The 20,673-nt window shown below is 38.9% G+C and overlaps 1 protein-coding gene across 2 annotated transcripts in view; it reads right to left on the bottom strand.

Moving 5' to 3' along the window:
* CSGALNACT2 (chondroitin sulfate N-acetylgalactosaminyltransferase 2) overlaps positions 1-20,673 on the bottom strand; it is a 55,087-nt gene that overhangs the window by 10,534 nt on the left and 23,880 nt on the right. The window contains exons 3-6 of one of the 2 annotated variants that reach the window (XM_081233118.1): positions 19,150-19,366; positions 17,736-17,837; positions 14,306-14,484; positions 12,407-12,501 (exon numbers count right to left, since the gene is read on the bottom strand). In XM_081233118.1, the coding sequence (XP_081089244.1) occupies positions 12,407-12,501; positions 14,306-14,484; positions 17,736-17,837; positions 19,150-19,366 (593 nt within the window). Of the gene's footprint in view, positions 1-12,406; positions 12,502-14,305; positions 14,485-16,769; positions 16,862-17,735; positions 17,838-19,149; positions 19,367-20,673 lie in introns of those variants that run through there. The other variant, XM_081233119.1, reaches the window with a different exon arrangement.

Raw genomic sequence — 20,673 nt, 5'->3', positions numbered from 1 at the left:
GTGGAGAGTGAGGAGTGGTGAGGGTTGCTGGGAGGCGTGAGAAGGATAGTGTGGTGGGCTTGGAGGACAAAGAGTGGGTGGACTAGGGTAAGGCACAGGATTTCAGGGAAGTCTGGGACTCCTGAGGCCTGTGGTCATGTTTAAAGCTATGCAGTGTAGTGGGACTGTGTGTCTCTCACTCTCCACATTCTGCTGCTCTGGGGCCTGGTTGACAGAGTTGCCCTTAACCAGGTTAGGGTTCTAAGAGAAAACACTGGAAGGAGTGAGGGATGAAGGAGGTGAGTGTATGGCAAAAAAGAGGCTGTGGGTAACAGCTGACCATGGAGTCTGAGTTGGGTAAGGAGGGAAATGAGGATATGGATGTGAGGAGGGTGACAGAGAGGAGAGAGACAGGCACCTCACCCAAGCTGCAGCATTCTGAGACAGCTTCCTTCAAGAAATGAAGTTAGAGCTGGGATCTGAGAGATAAGTAGGAGTTAGTCAAGTGAAAGATGTGCTGGGAGAAAGCTCCAGGCAAAGGAACAGTTTACGCAAAGGCCTGTGATGGAAGAGAGCACTGTGGGTGAAAGATGGTGGGACTAAACACTGGGGTCAGAAGTAGAGGTGCCCACAAATATGAAGCAGGGCTCAGGAAACTTTTATAGAGAACTGAACAGTAAATATTTTAGGCTCTGCAGAACATAGAATCTCCGTCTCAACTACTCAACTCTGTCACTGTAGTGTGAAAGCAGTCCTTAACAATTAAATAATCAAATGAACGCGTTGTGTTCCAAAAAACTTTAAGGCCACTGAAATTTGAATTTCATATAATTTTCATGTGCCATGAAATATTATCCTTTTAAAAATATTTTTCAACCATTCTTAACTCATGGGCCATTCAAAACTAGGCAGCAGGCCGGATCTCGCCTGCAGGCCACAGACTGCTGACCCCTGGCCTAGAGGGATCAGCAGGGCCACATCAGAGAGAACTACGTGTGCCTCGTCACATGGTTTGGGCTTTATCCTAATGGTAATGGGGGTTCTCTGAAGAGTAGGAGCGAAAGGAGTAATGTGATCAGATGATGTTTTTGGAAGGTCATTCTGGATGATAAGGGAGAAGAGATAAGGGGAGAGAAGAGGTAAGAAGGCAAGAATGGAGGCAGTGAGTCTGGTTAAGAGGCAACAGTTATAATCTGGGGATAAGAGGCTGGTGGTATAGACTGTCGTGGTTATGTACAGAAAGAAAAAAATTTGATGGATGTAGAAAAGATTTAGGACACAGAATTGACAGAAGTCAGCAAGTGACTCAATGGGCAGGAGCAGGGGATGAGACAGAAGGATCGTCCAAGGATGACAGCAGACTGTTGTCCTGACAATGGGTATATGACGGTACCTCCCCCACAAGAGCAGGAGCACGGGGCTGGGGGCGGGGAGGACCAGCCCAGAGATGGATGATGTGGAGCTAGGTTCTGCACACAATGAATTTCAGTGATCTGTAGGGCAACCACAGACTGGAAATTCTTGCAGATAGCAGGAATATAGGAATATACAGGTCTGTAGAGGAGGCAGCTTTTGAGAAGAGTGGGACAGTCTGAAAAAGCTGCTGTGCAGAATGGGAGAACCACTCCGGACAACAGAATGAACCAGGCAGTACTGAGGACTTGGTTCGAGTAGGAGCTAATAAATGAAATACAAATTTTCCTTTAACATTTGGTAGGGGGTGGAAGGCTTCTTCCTGAGGGCAGGACTTTTTGTTAATTTTGCTCGCTATTAATTTTGCTCACTGCTATATCCCTAGTACCTAGAACAATGCAAGGCACAGGATAGGCTTTCAATAAATACTTGTTAAATGAATAAATAAATTTATAGAGGCATAAGTTTTGTGGCAAAACCAAGACTGGGCTCTAATATTCTTATCTCCTTTGTCAAAAAATATATAATATATATAATCCTGGTGCAAAGTATTAAAACATCCACTCTGACATTTCCACCCCAGGCCAATTCTGATTTTATAAATATTATGACTTCATTTATAACTTTAGTTTCTTTAAAAATTCTTCAAATATTATCAGACTTGGGGAAAAGAGTCATTGGTTTTGATTTTTAAATCAGCACATTTTCACTGAGGAAAGTAGAAGAAAACTCATATTGTCTACAATCCCTGATTGTTGATATTTTATTGCATTTTACTCTTTCTCCTAAGCATGTGGGAGATGCAGCCATCCACACATAACCTACACCTCCAGCCCTCAGCTGCTCACAGACGGCAGGTTCACAAATTCCCTTGGCAACTTGGCACTTTCCCTTGGACGTCTGATAACCCACACACACCTACCATGCTCAAACTGAAGTCCTGATCTCTCCTCTTGCCACTCCTGTTTTTCCCTCACTCCCCACATCGAATCAATCTACCAGCAAGCTCTGTCAGTTCTGTCTCTAAATCATAGCCAAACCTTTCTCCACAATCACCATCCTCACCCAAGCCACAGCACCGCCCCTGGTCTACTGCAAAAGCCTAACTGGCTACTTGCAGCTAGAGCCACACACAATCCATTCTCCAAAGAACCAAAACTCCCAAGGCTTTCTATCACACTTACATAAAATTCAAACCCCTTACAGGGGTATAGCAAGCTCTACATGACCTGGCCCAGCTCTGTGCCCGCTCGCCCCCTGTGCTCCAGCCACCTTAGGAAATCCACTAGCTGTCTTTCTGCCTGGCACTGCCTTCCCCAGTCACTGTGTAGCAGGTTCCTTCCTTTCATTTGGAAGCCCCTCCAACAGCCCCATCTCAGAGAGGCCTTTCTGACCCAATGCAACACAGATACCACCTAATCACTCTTCACAACGCAGTCTGTTTTAATGATCTGCATGGTACTTGTTAATTGATTTTATTTTCTGTCTTTTCCTACCAGACTAAAGATTCTTGTGAACAACAATCGCGTCTGTACGGTTCTATGTGCTGGGGTTACAGCGGTGAATAATGGCTGGCATAGAATGGACGCTCACTATTTGATGAATTAATATAACAGAGTGGAGACTATGGAGCCACACTGCCCAGGCTCCTGGCCCCATCCTGGCCAGCTGTGCATTAGGGGAGGGGGCACTCATCCACGCACAGCTGTCTCCTCATCTGTAAAATAGGGGTAATAATAGCATCCACCTCAGAGGTTGTTACAGGATTAAATGAGTTAACGTGTATAAAAAGCAGCACAGTACCTTGCACAAACAAAAGGGTACATAAAAACACTAGCTATTATAGCATTAAAATATCTAAAATATATATACACCATTTACCATTTCTTAACTTCACATTTACCTCTACGTTTACGCTGTTGTATTTATTTCCATTTCATGAACATTTTCCTCTTGACACACAACATTCACCACAGTATATACTATAATTCAATTTATCATTTTATTATTAGAGTTTTGCTTGTTTTCAATCTTGTCAATATTATGTATATTGCTACTCTACACCTCTGATTATTTCCTCAGGAGAGACTCCTGGGAGCGGAAATTATTGGATCAGAGGGATGAACCTGTTTGAAAACTCCTGACCCAGAAAGCTCACCTGCATTCCCACACCACTGGCAGGGACGGAGGAGCCCCTACAGCACCAGCCTCACTCACGTGGCTGTTTTTAAAAACAGCGATTTCACAGCAGAAGAAAAGTACCGCACCGCTGTTTTAATGCATTCTTAGTAAGAATGACTATTTAAATATGTTTACTGTGAATTATTATCAAATGCCTTTTAACTATTTTTTTTCCTATTTGGTGTATTTCCTATTTACTTCTAATACAACTTTAAACATTATGGAGAGCAAACTTTTGTCTTACGCTTTTTAAGTGAGAAGAATGAAGCTTAGAAAGGTTAAATAACTTGCAATGGTTACAAACTGGTGAAACTACAATTTGAAATGGAAGTAGTTAAACTTATTTTTCTATACAACATCTTAGAATGAATCCACTTTCAAATCATTCTTCGCCCACATCCTCCCAAACCAGACAAGAATATTAACTCTTCACCCTCATAGGTTGAGTCCATTTTGCACTTCTTCTGGTTTGTTTTTCCAAGTAAAATTTTTTATAAATAAACTTTTAATTTTGAAATAATTTCAGATTTACAGAAAAGTTGCCACATAGTAAAGAGTTCCCATATATTTCTCTTGTAGCTTTAGCTTCCCCTAAATGTTATTATCTTACACCGTTTGGTACATTTGTCAAAACTAAGAAACCAACAATGGTATATTACTATTAACTAACTGCAGATTTTATTTGGATTCCACCAGTTTTTCCTTTAATGGCCTTTTTTCTGTTCTAGGATCCAGTCCAGGTGACCACATTGCATTTGGTGTTATGTCTCCTTAGTCTCCTGAGAAACTGTGACATTTTCTCAGTCTTGTTTTTGATGATCTTGACAGTTTTGAGGAGTAATGGTCAGGTATTTTATAGAATGTCCCTCAATTTGGGTTTGTCTGAAGTTTTTCTCATAATTAGGCTGGGGTTATAGGTTTTTGGAAGAAAGACCACAGGGGTGGAGTGCCTTTCTTGTTACATCATATGAGGGGGTACATGACAACACTAGTAACGTTAACCTTCATTACTTGGTTTAAGGTGGTGTCTGCCAGGTTTCTCTGTTGAAACCTACTAGTTTTTCTTTTTTCATACTTGTTTCTTTGGAAGTGAGTCACCTAGCTCCACCTTATGGAAAAGGGAGTATATACAAGTTATTTAGAATTCGGTAGGGAAGATCTGTCTCTTTTCCCCCTATCTAATCTAATCAACCTATCAATCTATCCAGTTCATTCATTATTATTACTTATTTACTCACTCACAAATTTATTTATATCAGTATGGACTCATGGATATTTATTTTATGCTGGTGTTATAATCCAGTACTAGGTTATTTATTTTGTTGCTCAAATTGTTCCAGCTTTGCCACTGAGAGCCCTTTCAGGCTCTTGTGTCCCTCTGACATACCCTCATCCTTTTGTTGTTTGAATATTTCCTTACTTTCTAGAGCTACAAGATGCTCCAGGCTCCTCTATTTCCTGTCCCAGCACTAAGATCTGGGAGCTGGGTATGCCTTTTACTCTAAAGATGTCACTGCTTCTGGGTCTCTTGGGACAGAGTTAGGTCATATATGTATGTATACCATTTATATACCCTTTGATTTTTAATCCTAAATTGCTATTAACTTTTTTTATTATGTGTTTCATCAACAACTATTTAAAGAAACTAAAGTTTTACTAGGTTCTTGCTGTTGTTGACCACTTTTTAAAAATAATTTATTTTATTTTAAATAAAAATTTTTTTGGCTGCGTTTAAATAAAATTTTTTGGCTGCACTGGGTCTTTGTGGCTGCGCAGAGGCTTTTCTCTAGTTGTGGCAAGCAGGGGCTACCCTTCGTTGTGGTGCGCAGGCTTCTCCATTGCAGTGGCTTCTCTTGTTGGGGAGCATGGGCTCTAGGCGCACGGGCTTCAGTAGTTGTGGCACTCGGGCTCAGTAGTTGTGGCTCACAGGCTCTAGAGCACAGGCTCAGTAGTTGTGGCACAGGGGCTTGCTCTGCGGCATGTGGGATCTTCTTGGACCAGGGCTCGAACCCGTGTCCTCTGCATTGGCAGGTGAATTCTTAACCACTGCGCCACCAGGGAAGCCCCTGACCACTGTTTTATTCTCAGGTCTTCCTCTTTCAATGTGCTCATTCTCATTCTGCTGAATTGGAAAAGGTCTGTGAGAAATAAACTCTGAGTTCTTCAGTGTTCAAAAATGTCTATTTTAGACTTTAAAATAAAGACTATTAGAAGAGACAAAGAAGGACACTACATAATGATCAAGGGATCGATCCAAGAGAAAGATATAACAATTGTAAATATTTATGCACCCAACATAGGAGCACCTCAATACATAAGGCAAATACTAATAGCCATAAAAGGGGAAATCGACAGTAACACCCTCATAGTAGGGGACTTCAACACTCCACTTTCACCAATGGACAGATCATCCAAAATGAAAATAAATAAGGAAACACAAGCTTTAAATGATACATTAAACAAGATGGACTTAATTGATATTTATAAGACATTCCATCCAAAAACAACAGAATACACATTTTTCTCAAGTGCTCATGGAACATTCTCCAGGATAGATCATATCTTGGGTCACAAATCAAGCCTTGGTAAATTTAAGAAAACTGAAATTGTATCAAGTATCTTTACCGACCACAATGCTATGAGACTAGATATCAATTACAGGAAAAGATCTGTAAAAAATACAAACACATGGAGGCTAAACAATACACTACTTAATAACGAAGTGATCACTGAAGAAATCAAAGAGGAAATAAAAAAATACCTAGAAACAAATGACAATGGAGACACGACGACCCAAAACCTATGGGATGCAGCAAAAGCAGTTCTAAGGGGGAAGTTTATAGCAATACAATCCAACCTTAAGAAACAGGAAACATCTCGAATAAACAACCTGACCCTGCACCTAAAGCAATTAGAGAAAGAAGAACAAAAACCCCCCAAAGTTAGCAGAAGGAAAGAAATCATAAAGATCAGATCAGAAATAAATGAAAAAGAAATGAAGGAAACGATAGCAAAGATCAATAAAACTAAAAGCTGGTTCTTTGAGAAGATAAACAAAATTGATAAACTATTAGCCAGACTCATCAAGAAAAAAAGGGAGAAGACTCAAATCAATAGAATTAGAAATGAAAAAGGAGACATAACAACTGACACTGCAGAAATACAAAAGATCATGAGAGATTACTACAAGCAACTCTATGCCAATAAAATGGAAAACCTGGAAGAAATGGATAAATTCTTAGAAATGCACAACCTGCCAAGACTGAATCAGGAAGAAATAGAAAATATGAACAGACCAATCACAAGCAATGAAATTGAAACTGTGATTAAAAATCTTCCAACAAACAAAAGCCCAGGACCAGATGGCTTCACAGGTGAATTCTATCAAACATTTAGAGAAGAGCTAACACCTATCCTTCTCAAACTCTTCCAAAATATAGCAGAGGGAGGAACACTCCCAAACTCATTCTATGAGGCCACCATCACCTTGATACCAAAACCAGACAAGGATGTCACAAAGAAACAAAACTACAGGCCAATATCACTGATGAACATAGATGCAAAAATCCTCAACAAAATACTAGCAAACAGAATCCAACAGCACATTAAAAGGATCATACACCATGATCAAGTGGGGTTTATTCCAGGAATGCAAGGATTCTTCAATATATGCAAATCAATCAACGTGATACACCATATTAACAAATTGAAGGAGAAAAACCATATGATCATCTCAATAGATGCAGAGAAAGCTTTCGACAAAATTCAACACCCATTTATGATAAAAACCCTCCAGAAAGTAGGCATAGAGGGAACTTTCCTCAACATAATAAAGGCCATATATGACAAACCCACAGCCAACATCGTCCTCAATGCTGAAAAACTGAAACCATTTCCACTAAGATCAGGAACAAGACAAGGCTGCCCACTCTTACCACTCTTATTCAACCTAGTTTTGGAAGTTTTAGCCACAGCAATCAGAGAAGAAAAGGAAATAAAAGGAATCCAAATTGGAAAAGAAGAAGTAAAGCTGTCACTGTTTGCAGATGACATACTATACACAGAGAATCCTAAAGATGCTACCAGAAAACTACTAGAGCTAATCAATGAATCTGGTAAAGTAGCAGGATACAAAATTAATTCACAGAAATCTCTGGCATTCCTGTACACTAATGATGAAAAATCTGAAAGTGAAATCAAGAAAACACTCCCATTTACCATTGCAACAGAAAGAATAAAGTATCTAGGAATAAACCTACCTAAGGAGACAAAAGACCTGTATGCAGAAAATTATAAGACACTGATGAAAGAAATTAAAGATGATACAAATAGATGGAGAGATATACCATGTTCCTGGATTGGAAGAATCAATATTGTGAAAATGACTCTACTACCCAAAGCAATCTACAGATTCAATGCAATCCCTATCAAACTACCACTGGCATTTTTCACAGAACTAGAACAAAAAATTTCAAAATTTGTTTGGAAAAACAAAAGACCCCGAATAGCCAAAGCAATCTTGAGAACGAAAAACGCAGCTGGAGGAATCAGGCTCCCTGACTTCAGACTATACTACAAAGCTACAGTCATCAAGACAGTATGGTACTGGCACAAAAACAGAAAGATAGATCAATGGAACAGGATGGAAAGCCCAGAGATAAACCTACGCACATATGGTCACCTTATCTTTGATAAAGGAGGCAGGAATGTACAGTGGAGAAAGGACAGCCTCTTCAATAAGTGGTGCTGGGAAAACTGGACAGGGACATGTAAAAACATGAGATTAGATCACTCCCTAACACCATACACAAAAATAAGCTCAAAATGGATTAAAGACCTAAATGTAAGGCCAGAAACTATCAAACCCTTAGCGGAAAACATAGGCAGAACATTCTATGACATAAATCACAGCAAGATCCTTTTGGACCCACCTCCTAGAGAAATGGAAATCAAAACAAAAATAAACAAATGAGACCTAATGAAACTTAAAAGCTTTTGCACAGCAAAGGAAACCATAAACAAGACCAAAAGACAACCCTCAGAATGGGAGAAGATATTTGCAAATGAAGCAACTGACAAAGGATTAATCTCCAAAATTTATAAGCAGCTCATGCAGCTCAATAGTAAAAAAACAAACAACCCAATCCAAAAATGGGCAGAAAACCTAAATAGACATTTCTCCAAAGAAGATATACAGACTGCCAACAAACACATGAAAGAATGCTCAACATCATTAATCATTAGAGAAATGCAAATCAAAACTACAATGAGAAATCATCTCACACCGGTCAGAATGGCCATCATCAAAAAATCTAGAAACAATAAATGCTGGAGAGGGTGCGGAGAAAAGGGAACACTCTTGCACTGCTGGTGGGAATGTGAATTGGTACAGCCACTATGGAGAACAGTATGGAGGTTCCTTAAAAAACTACAAATAGAACTACCATATGACCCAGCAATCCCACTACTGGGCATATACCCTGAGAAAACCATAATTCAAAAACAGTCATGTACCAAAATGTTCACTGCAGCTCTATTTACAATAGCCCAGAGATGGAAACAACCTAAATGTCCATCATCCGATGAATGGATAAAGAAGAGGTGGCACATATATACAATGGAATATTACTCAGCCATAAAAAGAAACGAAATTGAGCTATTTGTAATGAGGTGGATAGACCTAGAGTCTGTCATACAGAGTGAAGTAAGTCAGAAAGAGAAAGACAAATACCGTATGCTAACACATATATATATGGAATTTAAGGAAAAAAATGTCATGAGGAACCTAGGGGTGGGGCAGGAATGGAGACACAGACCTACTTGGGAGTGGACTTGAGGATATGGGGAGGGGGAAGGGTGGGCTGTGACAAAGCAAGAGAGAGGCATGGACATATGTACACTACCAAGCGTAAGGTAGATAGCTGGTGGGAAGCAGCCGCATAGCACAGGGAGATCAGCTCGGTGCTTTGTGACCGCCTGGAGGGGTGGGACAGGGAGGGTGGGAGGGAGGGAGATGCAAGAGGGAAGGGATATGGGAAGAGATGTATATGTATAACTGATTCACTTTGTTATAAAGCAGAAACTAATAAAAAATGTCTATTTTGCCCTCAAGTAAGTCAAATATGGATTCTATAATCAAAGTTATTTTTCTTCAGAATTTTCAAGGTGTCATTTTATTATCTTCTAATACCAATATTATCACGAAGGCCACGAGTGCCAACCTATTATTCCTTTGTAGACAAGCTAGGTTTTGCTATTTTTGGCGTTTCTGGAAACTATTAGGATTGTCCCTTAACTTCTGTTCTCAAATGCCTGAAGACTTATCTTTTCTTAGTTCTTTGAAGTTTTCTTCTATTTCCTCCCCTCTCTATTCTCTTTTCTTTCCCTTCTGGAACTCCTATTAAACAATCTGGGAGCTTCTGAATTGATTTTCCACATCTCAATATTTCTCTCACATTGTCTCTTGGCCTGTCTGCCAGTTTATAAACTATTTCAACTGTGACCATCTGCTATTCAGCCCATTTACTGAGTTTTATATTTTCACAATTTCCAAGTTCTGACTGTATTTTTAGGAACAAATAGTTTTACGAAATTAACATTTTCTCTAATTTCCTTAAAGATATATTTAAAGTTGTTTTCTACCTGTATTCATATTCTCATGTGTTAATTTTTCTATTTATTAAAATTTGATGCCTCTTTCATTGTGTTAGCTTCCCTCAAATGTTTGGCTAGCTGTGGTTAGCTGCTACTCATTTTTGTTTCAAAAATCACTGTTCAAAAACCCCCGGTTGTTAGCTATGATTACAGGGCTCTATCTCCAGCAATAGTGAAGGAGGGGCTAAACGTGGTCTTGGGCAAAATGTGCCAACAACAGCTCACCTCTGGAGTCTGGGGCTCCCTATCCACCCTACAACTCAGTATTCCTAGGACCCTACCCTGCCTTTCTAGCTCCAGGGACCACACACACTGCCTCAGCCTGTAGGTCAGTGCCTGTGATGCCTGCTGTTCAGCACACCTCCCAGAGAAGCACAGATACTCTACCACTCCCTGTCTTCTATGAGCTCAGAGGATGCAAGGCAGCCCCATCTTCGGTGTTGTCCTGAATATGTTCCAGACTGTTCTCTCCTCCATTAATCAATCCTATGACAACTATTGTCATCTTACAGAAATTTCTCAAAATTTAGATCTCCTAATGGCACTTCTCTCACTCTCCAGTACGAATATGCCTTTTTATTTTTAATAATTCACTTCTACAAAGGATTTAGGGTGTCAGATAAGGCAGATGTAGATGCTCAGTTTGCCACTTTGACCCCATTTGTATCTATATTCCTAAGTAATACTGGCCTACAGATAAGGTAGAAGTGTGTGTGTGTGTGTGTGTGTGTGTGTGTGTGTGTGTGTTTATGTATACATGCTTTGCCAGGGGTTGGTATGAAGATAATGCTGGCCTCTTAAAATATATTAAGTAGATCATATGGCACTAATATTACCTGTTCTTTGAAAGTTTGGAAAAACTCACCAGTGAAACATATCTACATATCTGCAAGTTAAATGTTTGATAATTATTCTAATATTTTAAATTGCTCTTCGTCTCTTCAGAGCTTCCATCTCTTTTATTTATAAAATACTAACATGAGCTTTTATAAAATATTAACATGAGGGACTTCCCTGGTGGCCCAGTGGTTAAGACTCCATGCTTCCAATGGAGGGGGCGTGGGTTTAATCCCTGGTCAGGGAACTAAGATCCCGCATGCTGTGCGGTGCAGCCAAAAATAAAATAAAATAAAAGTACAAAAAACAATTTTACATGAATTTAGTTCATGCTAATATTTTATAAACTCTAAAATCTTTCCTTTTATTTAGAATTTTTTAAACTTACTATATGAAATAGATTTAATGTTTTCTTATTCTAATTTCGTATGTTGTTGTTTTCTATTTTACCCTGAATCTGCCCACTTTATGATTACATTTTTTCTGCACATAAAGAATAAGCTCCTATATTTGTCAATCTATTATTTTTGGTTCATTAATTTCCACCTTTATCTTTCTTTCTCTCCTGGAGTTACTTTTCACTTTTTAAACATGTTAAATTGTCTTCTTAGTTCATTTGTTTCCTTTTTGTTCTTAATGTTAACAATAAAAGATTAGGCTAAATGCAATATAGTATCCTGGACTGGATCCTGGAACAGAAGGAGGAGGTGTAGTAGAAAAACTGGTGAAATCCTAATAAAATCTACAGTGTAGTTAGCAGTAACTTACCAATGTTAATTTCTTAATTTTGACAAATGAACCATGGCTATGTAAGATGTAAACAACAGGGAAAACTGGGTGAAGTACAGGAACTCTCTATACTATCTTTCCAACTTTTCTGTAAATCTAAATTATTTCACATAAGTTTATTTAAATTTTTTTCAAAAGTTTTATAACTTTGTCAATAACTGTAAGTTCTGATATATGGCATTCTCATTCCAAGACTTTCTAAGTAATTTCCCATAGTATATTATTCCTTCTTATTTATTTAGTAGTTTTAATTTCCAGTTAGTAAGGTTTCTAAAATTAAAATTTATTTTTAGTATTACTAAATATAAGTTGGTAGGAATGACCGTACAATTTTCACAATCTAGAACCTGAATTTTTCTCTGTAGCCTAAACTTTTCTGCCCACCCCCCAACCCCCTGCCAGAATCACACTTTATGGAGGGGGTACACTATGAAAATGTGTTCACAGTAACTACAGTTTTTAATTGAAACTATGTTTTCTGTTTGTGAAACAAACATAAAGGAACCAGGCAAAGATCTCTGAGACTTTTCATAACCAATAGTAAGAGTCTTACCAGCTGCTGTTCCACAGGCGGGGGCACATCCAGATTGGCATAAACAATGGCAGGGTTGTAAAGGCTAAACACCACAGGGTAAAACACCTTCTTACCTATAAATTAAAATATGTTTACATCACAAAAAGAAGTAATAAAATAAAGCATTGATCTTTATTGCAATATCTACTACGACTTTGTTAAAGTGTTTCTTTGTTACATATGATGATTTTATTTGATTAATATTGTATTTTATCAGTGTTCAGGTTACTGAAACCTCATGTTGATGAACATGATGATGATTTTAAAACATATCAGTAAGTTTGGCTATGAAACTATAACCTTGCAAAAGAACAGAAAAAAAGACTAAAGGGTGCTTTATTCCCTTTTGACATGTTTATTCCTGTTGACTCTGGGGCGATGCACGAAAGCATTCTCTCAGCTGTTCCTGAGGTGAACCATTTATTAATCATTGTTTCATCGAGTTAGCAGTAACAGATGTAGGTTAATCTCTGACAGTCACCAAGAAACTTAGAAACTTCTGTTAAACTCACCCTTCAAAATGAATCATAGAAACAGTGAATCCAAAGGATATTGTATAATGGATACATAAAGAATAATTAGAATATAGAACTGTAGACAGACCTAAACAAGATTTGGAAAACTTGGGAAGATTGAGTTAAAAATACCTGATGTAATAGCCCCCTCAAAAGGCCTTGTCATTAGCATTCAAATTGTTAGCACTGAAGGGACCCTTTAAGGCTAACTAACTAGCCCATCTCCTCTCAATAGAGAACCCCTTGCTGAGACTGGCCTCAATCAGACGTGATAATATGTAGCACTCAGAAATTGTCAAGGACCCTGTAAGTAATGTGGCAGCCTTTTTATTACAAGATCCCCAGCAGATGTTCATCTCATCTTCATTAAAACCCACTCAGGGAAGGGGAGCTCAATTTCCCACAGGCAAATCTATTTCTTTTACATTAAAGAAATAATATAAAAATATATAAAATATATATTTTTGCCTGGTGCAAAAAAGGTAAATCTAACCCTCATTTACCCACTTGACTCTCAGAGAGTTCCTGACAACCATCCCTAACCAAATTGATTAATAAGAAGATAATAATTTGTACAATATGAGTAGTTCTATATAAAAAAAATTTACTATGAGATTTAATATAGAAAACTTCCTTTTCACATTTAAAATAATATTTGATATATAAAAATGTCATTTGCTCTTAACATTTTCAAAAAATATGTACAACATAAAACAAAGTATAGTAATCATCCCAAAATGCAGTCTGGAGACCAAGCACCATCTGTATCTAGACCTCTGCCTGAGTGCATGCCTGCATGTGTGTTGGCACCACCTGCCTGAGGTAGAGTGCTTCTGAATCTCACACATCACACTATCGCTTTGCTCTTTTTTGATGGGTGCTACTTCCTCCTTGTCAATTTCAAGACTTTTTATTTCTTTGCATTTGTTTATTATTATTTTTTTTTTGTGGTATGCAGGCCTCTCACTGTTGTGGCCTCTCCCGTTGCGGAGTACAGGCTCTGGACGCACAGGCTCAGTGGCCATGGCTCACGGGCCCAGCCGCTCTGCGGCATGTGGGATCTTCCCGGACCGGGGCACGAACCCCTGTCTCCTGCATCGGCAGGCAGACTCTCAACCACTGCACCACCAGGGAAGCCCTGCATTTGTTTATTTGAATCCAAATGTATACATTGGAATCTGGCCATAAAAGAACAAGGGGTATGAACTTCAGAGGGGCAAATTTTCACTTTCCTACTTAATATTCCAGCTAAATTACACCAAATATAACCTTTAAAAAACATAATTACCTTGATTCAAAATATGGGATGTGCCGACATTGTTCTAAATTCTACACTCAACTCACCTACTAACATCTTACCCACCTGGCTCAGCATTTAACCGGCAGCTGTTTAGGAATTCGGCTGAGAAATATATATCAACATCGCAGAAAAACATCAAGACCTCTCCCTTGTCCCAAGCTCGGGCACCCACATTTAGTCCTCGTCCACGATTAAATTCTTCATTCAATGAGACCAAGGTGTAATTGTGAAAATTAGACTCACTATAAGGAAAGCACATACAACAAATGGTAAGTTCCACTTAAAGCTGACTCTCTTAACACAACTTACAAAATATATTTTACCTTCAGGTATTTATTATGTTGGGTCTACATTCATATAAGGAAAGGCAATGATCAGTTTCATGTGTATGATCATCATCAGGGACAGAGAGTCAACTAAATGCCCACATTTGAGGCAACATGCTAGTGGTGTGAAGTTAGTAAGTGTTGAGGAGCCACTACCCTTCAGGATCTTAAAAACCCATTGGGGAGGTAAGAAATATACACATGGAAAAGTAGCATAATATTTGGTAATAAATAATGCAATCCACATGAATGATACATACAAAGAGTGCTCTTCTCTCTAGTTCTTCAGATCTTTGCTCAAATGTCCCCTTATCAGAGGGATCCCCTCAGGCTACATGTGAAGTAGCCCTGACCTCCCTTTTCTTTAATCTCTATCCCCTTGCCCAGCTTTGTTTTCCTCAGTACCACCAGACATGTTTGTTTGAGTGTCTCCCACTAGAATGTAAGCTCCATGAGAGCAGGGATTTTGTTTTGTTCATTACTATGGACACAACGCCCCTCAAAGGGTAGGAGTTCAATAAATATTTTCTGAATGAATGAATGAACAGCAGTTCTGAGGAAAAAAGATTGCTTTTGTCTGAAGTAGTTAGAGAAGATGTTAGAAACAGAATTTAAGTTATGCCTTAGTTAAAATCCTGAATTCAGTGGTGAGTGTAAAGGTCATTCCAATTAATTATTCTCAAAGGCAAGGAGGTAAGAAAGTAGAAAGTTTTTTTAAAGAACAGGAATAAGACAACACAGGGATTCTAAAATGGAACAATGAGAGAAGACCAGCAAAGGGTCAGACTAAGGAGTACCTTCCACGAGAAGCTGAAGAACTTGGTCAGTGTTCTAAAGTCAAGGAGGAGTCAGGGTCTTTCCACCAGGGCAGTGGTTTTTCACAGCCAAGTCCATGCACCCACAGCATCAGAATTCCCCGGGAACAGGTCAGAAATACATATTCTCAGGCCCCACCCCAGGCCCCTGAATCAGATACTAGGGGAGGAGCTAAGCATCTGCGTCTCTCCTGGGACAAGTCACTCCAGGTTACTGATGTTAAAGTTGGAGAACTGCTGCACTAGGGGACAGCTGGATCAAAAAAGGAACATTTTTAAAAGATTACTCTTAAAATAGTATAGAATGGGAAATGGAGAGACGGAAGCAAAGACTCAAACAGTGCATGGAGTGGACTCCAAGTGCTAAGAGTGCCCATGCCTCCCCCGCCCCCTTTATAGGTTGTAAATCTCTCCCTTCTTTTGGGGAAAGTGCTGATCACCACCTCACACTCCCAGCACCAAGTGGAGGAACTAATCACAGAATACCCCAACCACAGTAATTTCCTAGGGGTGAGGACCAGACTCAAGCTGGGCTAATCAAAATACCCCCACCCCACCTGGCCATAGTGACTGGCTCAAGAGTGGGCAAAAGTCCTTCCCTGGGATTGTCTCAACTGGATCTGGGAGAAAGCTCTTTCCTCTCTGATGGCAAAGCTGAGAAGATGTGAGCCCAGAGCCGCCAACAGCCATATACCTCACATGTGGAAGAAGCCAATCTGCAACAGGAGAATGAAGTCAACATGCAAAGAAAAACAGACAAGAAGACAAGAGAATTCTGATGGTATTCAAGTCTCTGGTCCGAGTCCCTAAGATACCAAAGCTGTTTTGGTTTTCTTCTCATTAAATTTGGTTATAATAACCCCTTTAGTTTTGGGAGTTATCCAAGATTCTTCAATAATGCTCCCATTTTCCTCAACCAAATTCAAGATAAGTTTCTGTCGTTTGCCACAGAGGAGTCTTGATTAGTGCAGGGACAACTTCAGTAATACCAACATGAGTCACTGGTACTTAGTAGGTGATCTGAAAATGGTGAGGGAAGAGACAAAGGGAAGAAATGGAGGGAGGGGAGCGTGAGTTAGAGCGGTGGCAGCAGCAAGGAAAGGACAGAACAGAGGTCCTGTGCGGTAAGCAGCAACCGATTAATCAGAGGTCGAGAATGAGTGAAAGACGCTGGCCCTCAGACATTAAGCCCAGGGAATCATGAGAACCTTCATCTGAACTGAAAGAGGGCCAGCAGGAGGAGGAGCCAGTGAAGGCGGAGGGGAAGACAGTGTTTGTTTTTCCTACTCCAATGCTGTGAGAGTCCCTTTGGGGTAGGGACTGCAACTCCCTCCTCTGTGCCCAGTCCTATCCCAACCACCCCAGTTAGACTCCCGAGCAGTGTACCTGGAACATAGTCGGTGGGACTCAATGAATGTTAGTTGAACGATTCAAGAAGAATGGCCGGCCAAAGCTGGACTCTTAGGGAATGGCCACAACTAGCAGAAAGGTAAAGAAGCAAGTAAAGGATACAGAGTTGATGTGGTCAGAAAAGTCAATCAACCTATATCTTACATTACAACATATCTACATTTACAAAATATTTACATTTTACAAACATCAGAGGAGAGGTTCAAGAAGGTACTGGTTAGGTATCAAATGTAAGAAAGCAAAGAGGATGACAGAGAAAAGGCTGAATTTGGCAGTTAGGTCATAACTCTGGGCCCATAACTTAGAGATGAAAAGGCTGAGAAGCTACAGAATTAATAATGGAGTATTAAGGAATTACTAATTCATTCATTCAAACCTCTGAGTACCTACTGTGTGCCAGGTACTATATGAGTTGCTTGGTTAGATAGCTACTGTTTTGTGAGGTTCAGATGTTAAAGGACAGAAACCTAATAGCAGTTACTGGGTACTGTAGAGTCAGGTGGGGGTCTCTTAAGGATAGGGGAGACCTAAGCATCATTTGCAGGGTGAGAAGGAACTTAGGAAAATGGAAGGAAAGAAAAGTGGCAAGCAAGAGAGACAAGCTCAGGAGATGATACCAAAGCGAAGGGATTAAATTTAGAAAAAGGGAAAGAGTTCAAAAAGAAGGAAATGGAAGAATAAATGGAGGCAAATATATACAAGGTGAGTGGGCCGCAGAGTGAGAGCACCCTAATCATGCCACACTGTCTAAGAGGTTAAGGGAAGATGAGTCATTTAGAGTGAACTTAGGGGTGAAATGAGGAACTTACTAGCACCACCACTCACATGCTCAGCCAACTTTTAACAGCAGTTATTCAAAATTATTCATTCATTAAGTATCTGAAATTCTCATTCTTCTATTATTATATATAAAGGACTTCAATGTGGACATGGCTCACCAACCTTGTGACAGATTCTAGGATAGACTTGACTTTAGATAGTCCTTCTTTACCAAAATACACCACTGTGAGATGAATTCTCTTGTCCTGATGAATACATACATCCCTAACAGAATTGAAAAATAAAGTTCATTCAGGAAAATATATGAGGCACTACTCATTCAGAAAGCAATCACATGAAGCTTTAACAAGAAAACAAATGAAGCATTACTCATTTAGAATGAAATCACACAAAGGTTTAAGTAAATATAAAACTGGCAATATTGCTGAATTTTGCCATATTTCAAAACATTTTTGGAACTTTTGCTTTGCTATTGCCTTCAGAAGCAAATTATAAGCTACTCAAGGAAATAAGTTCAGTCAGTTCAAAACCAAATAAATAAATAACTCAAGTTTGGGGTCAAGAGTTACTTTGTCTTCAGATTGGCTAATTAGAGAAATTATACTTATCGTCAAGGAGTAAATATTTGTCATGATTGAGATCAGTAACTGTAAAGAATAATGTAGCATCTGAAGGTAATTCCAAGAAAGGCAATTAAAAAATGCTTTAGGAAATCAGATCTCAAGCGAGCAATTTCAAAAACGTAAAACTCATTCGGAAGCATGACTTCTAGATATTCTGCAACAGAACTGTGTTAACTAACTTTTACATCAACAACTTCAATGAGAACAAAGATTGGGACTACAAAGAATTAAAACTATCATATTAAAGTATTAAAAAATGACAATTGTTCAATTAAAACAAAAAAGTAAAACTTTCCTCAAATCATTACCCTAATATGTAGTTGTTAATTTTTTAACACTTCAGCATTTAAAAATATCCAAATTTAATGATTAAAAAAAAGAAAAAAATTCTTTTAAAAACTGCTACAGTCTCTGCTTCCCAAGACGGAATAACATTCTCCCACGTTTACTTGAATATTTGTATTTCTAAAATTTCTTTCAATTTTGAAATTCAAATTGTTCTCGAGGAATTTTCTGGGGAGATAGTAATGCTTTATATCTTAACTGGAGAGGCAGTTACATGGGTGTATACATTTGTCAAAAGTCATGAAACCTCTATCTTTGGAATATGTCGATTTTATTGTATGTAAGTTACATGTCAGTAACTTTATTTTTAAAAATTCAACTTGTCCTAAAATGAATTCAAACACAATTATAAAGGTAATCAAATTTAGTTTCTAATAGTTGTCACCCTCAATTTACTTCACAGTTCAAGTTGTCAGTAACGCAATATACTATACATGCCTTAAGAAAAAAGGGAATATCAAAACATAAAGTTCCCTAAAGCCTAAAAAATTGTTCTGTAATCCTAAGTAATCATACTCAGTGAAGGTAAATTAAATAAAATGGCATGAAATGTGCTTTTTTTTTTTTTTTAGGAGAGCTCAGTCAAATCACTAAGCCCCGGGAGTTACCTGAAGTTCTGCATAAACTGTGCAAATGCTTCAGTTCTTTCAGCAAGCGGCACAACGATATTAATAATTGATCTAGTAATGTCAATCATCTCGCTCTTCACTTTCATAAGAGGTCCAAAAGGGCGGAAGAGAGTCACATGTCTATATTCCGTAAGGTCTGCTTTCTTAAAAAAGAGTTCATACAGTGTGCCCTTATCTCTCTCAGTGCGATAATAACCTAAAGGAAAGAGTTAGGAACAAAGATGTCTCCATGTCAAAGTTTACAAGTTCAATATGACTATTGATTTTACTCAAAGATCAAAAGTGTGATACCAGGGCTTCCCTGGTGGCACAGTGGTTGAGAGTCCGCCTGCCGATGCAGGGGACACGGGTTCGTGCCCCAGTCTGGGAGGATCCCGCATGCCGCGGAGCGGCTGGGCCCGTGAGCCATGGCCGCTGAGCCTGTGCGTCCGGAGCCTGTGCTCCACAACGGAAGAGGCCACAGCAGTGAGAGGCCTGCGTACCGCAAAAAAAAAAAAAAAAAAAAAAAAAGTGTGATACCAGACTTGTAGGGGTTTATATATTTGTGAAAATTTTATCCCCACAGTATAGTCAACAACAACTGTTTCTTTAAAAGGAGAGGTTAAAAAAATGTTCACCACTCTGCTATATTATTCAACCCATAAAATATGCTCCAAATGACAATGATTCCTTTTCATATATGACTTTAATAGCAGAGCCTATCAACACAGAAACCAAATGACGAAAATAAAGAAATTACTTCTAGCAATATTAAATTCTAGACCTGAGAGTCAAATCATCTACTACTTGGTTCAGCTTAACAAAAATGAATTGAGTGCATTTGTGTCAGGCACTGATGGTATAAAGAAGGCTATATGGTCCCAGTTTTTTGGAAGGGTCAGTCTAGTGAGAAAGACAGAAAAATAAAGAAATAACAATATAGTGATATACACATGCAAACACACAAGACTCTGGATAGAATGAAGTCAGACAAAGAAAAATCAGTATAAATTTAAACATGGTGATATGAGACACCTTTGGGAATAAAGTATGGAAGTCTATTGGGCAATCTGGTTTTTAAGTGTGACACTCAGGAGAGAGGTTAGACCTACAGATGTGTGAGTCAGTCAATATCTGGAAATAAAATGGTGAACAAGATTGACTGGTCCCACTCCTCCTGAGGCTTACAGTGTATCAGGAACTACAAATCAGGAAATGGGAAATGCCATATACTATGACAAGTGCTATGAGATGGGACACAGGGAAGAAGTTAAGAAGTACTGCTATCTTAAACTTGCAGGTTGGAGATCACCTCCCAGAAGAAGTGACATCAAAGCTGAAGTCTGGTAGAGAAACAGGAGTTACTAAATCATTGTCAGTAATTATTTTTTTTTTGATGAGGGAAGCAGCACAATGGAGGAAAAGCAAGGGACAAAATGTGTTCCATGCAGAGAAAAATCCTGTAAGTGACAGAATCCGAGGAGAGTTATAAGAAAAGCAGAAGCTGCAGAATATAAAACTGGC

Source organism: Mesoplodon bidens (assembly GCF_964165515.1).
Source record: "Mesoplodon bidens genome assembly, chromosome: 1".
NCBI lineage: Eukaryota > Metazoa > Chordata > Mammalia > Artiodactyla > Ziphiidae > Mesoplodon > Mesoplodon bidens.
The sequence above is the reverse complement of the archived record's forward strand: the minus strand, read 5'-3'. Positions and strand labels throughout refer to the sequence as shown.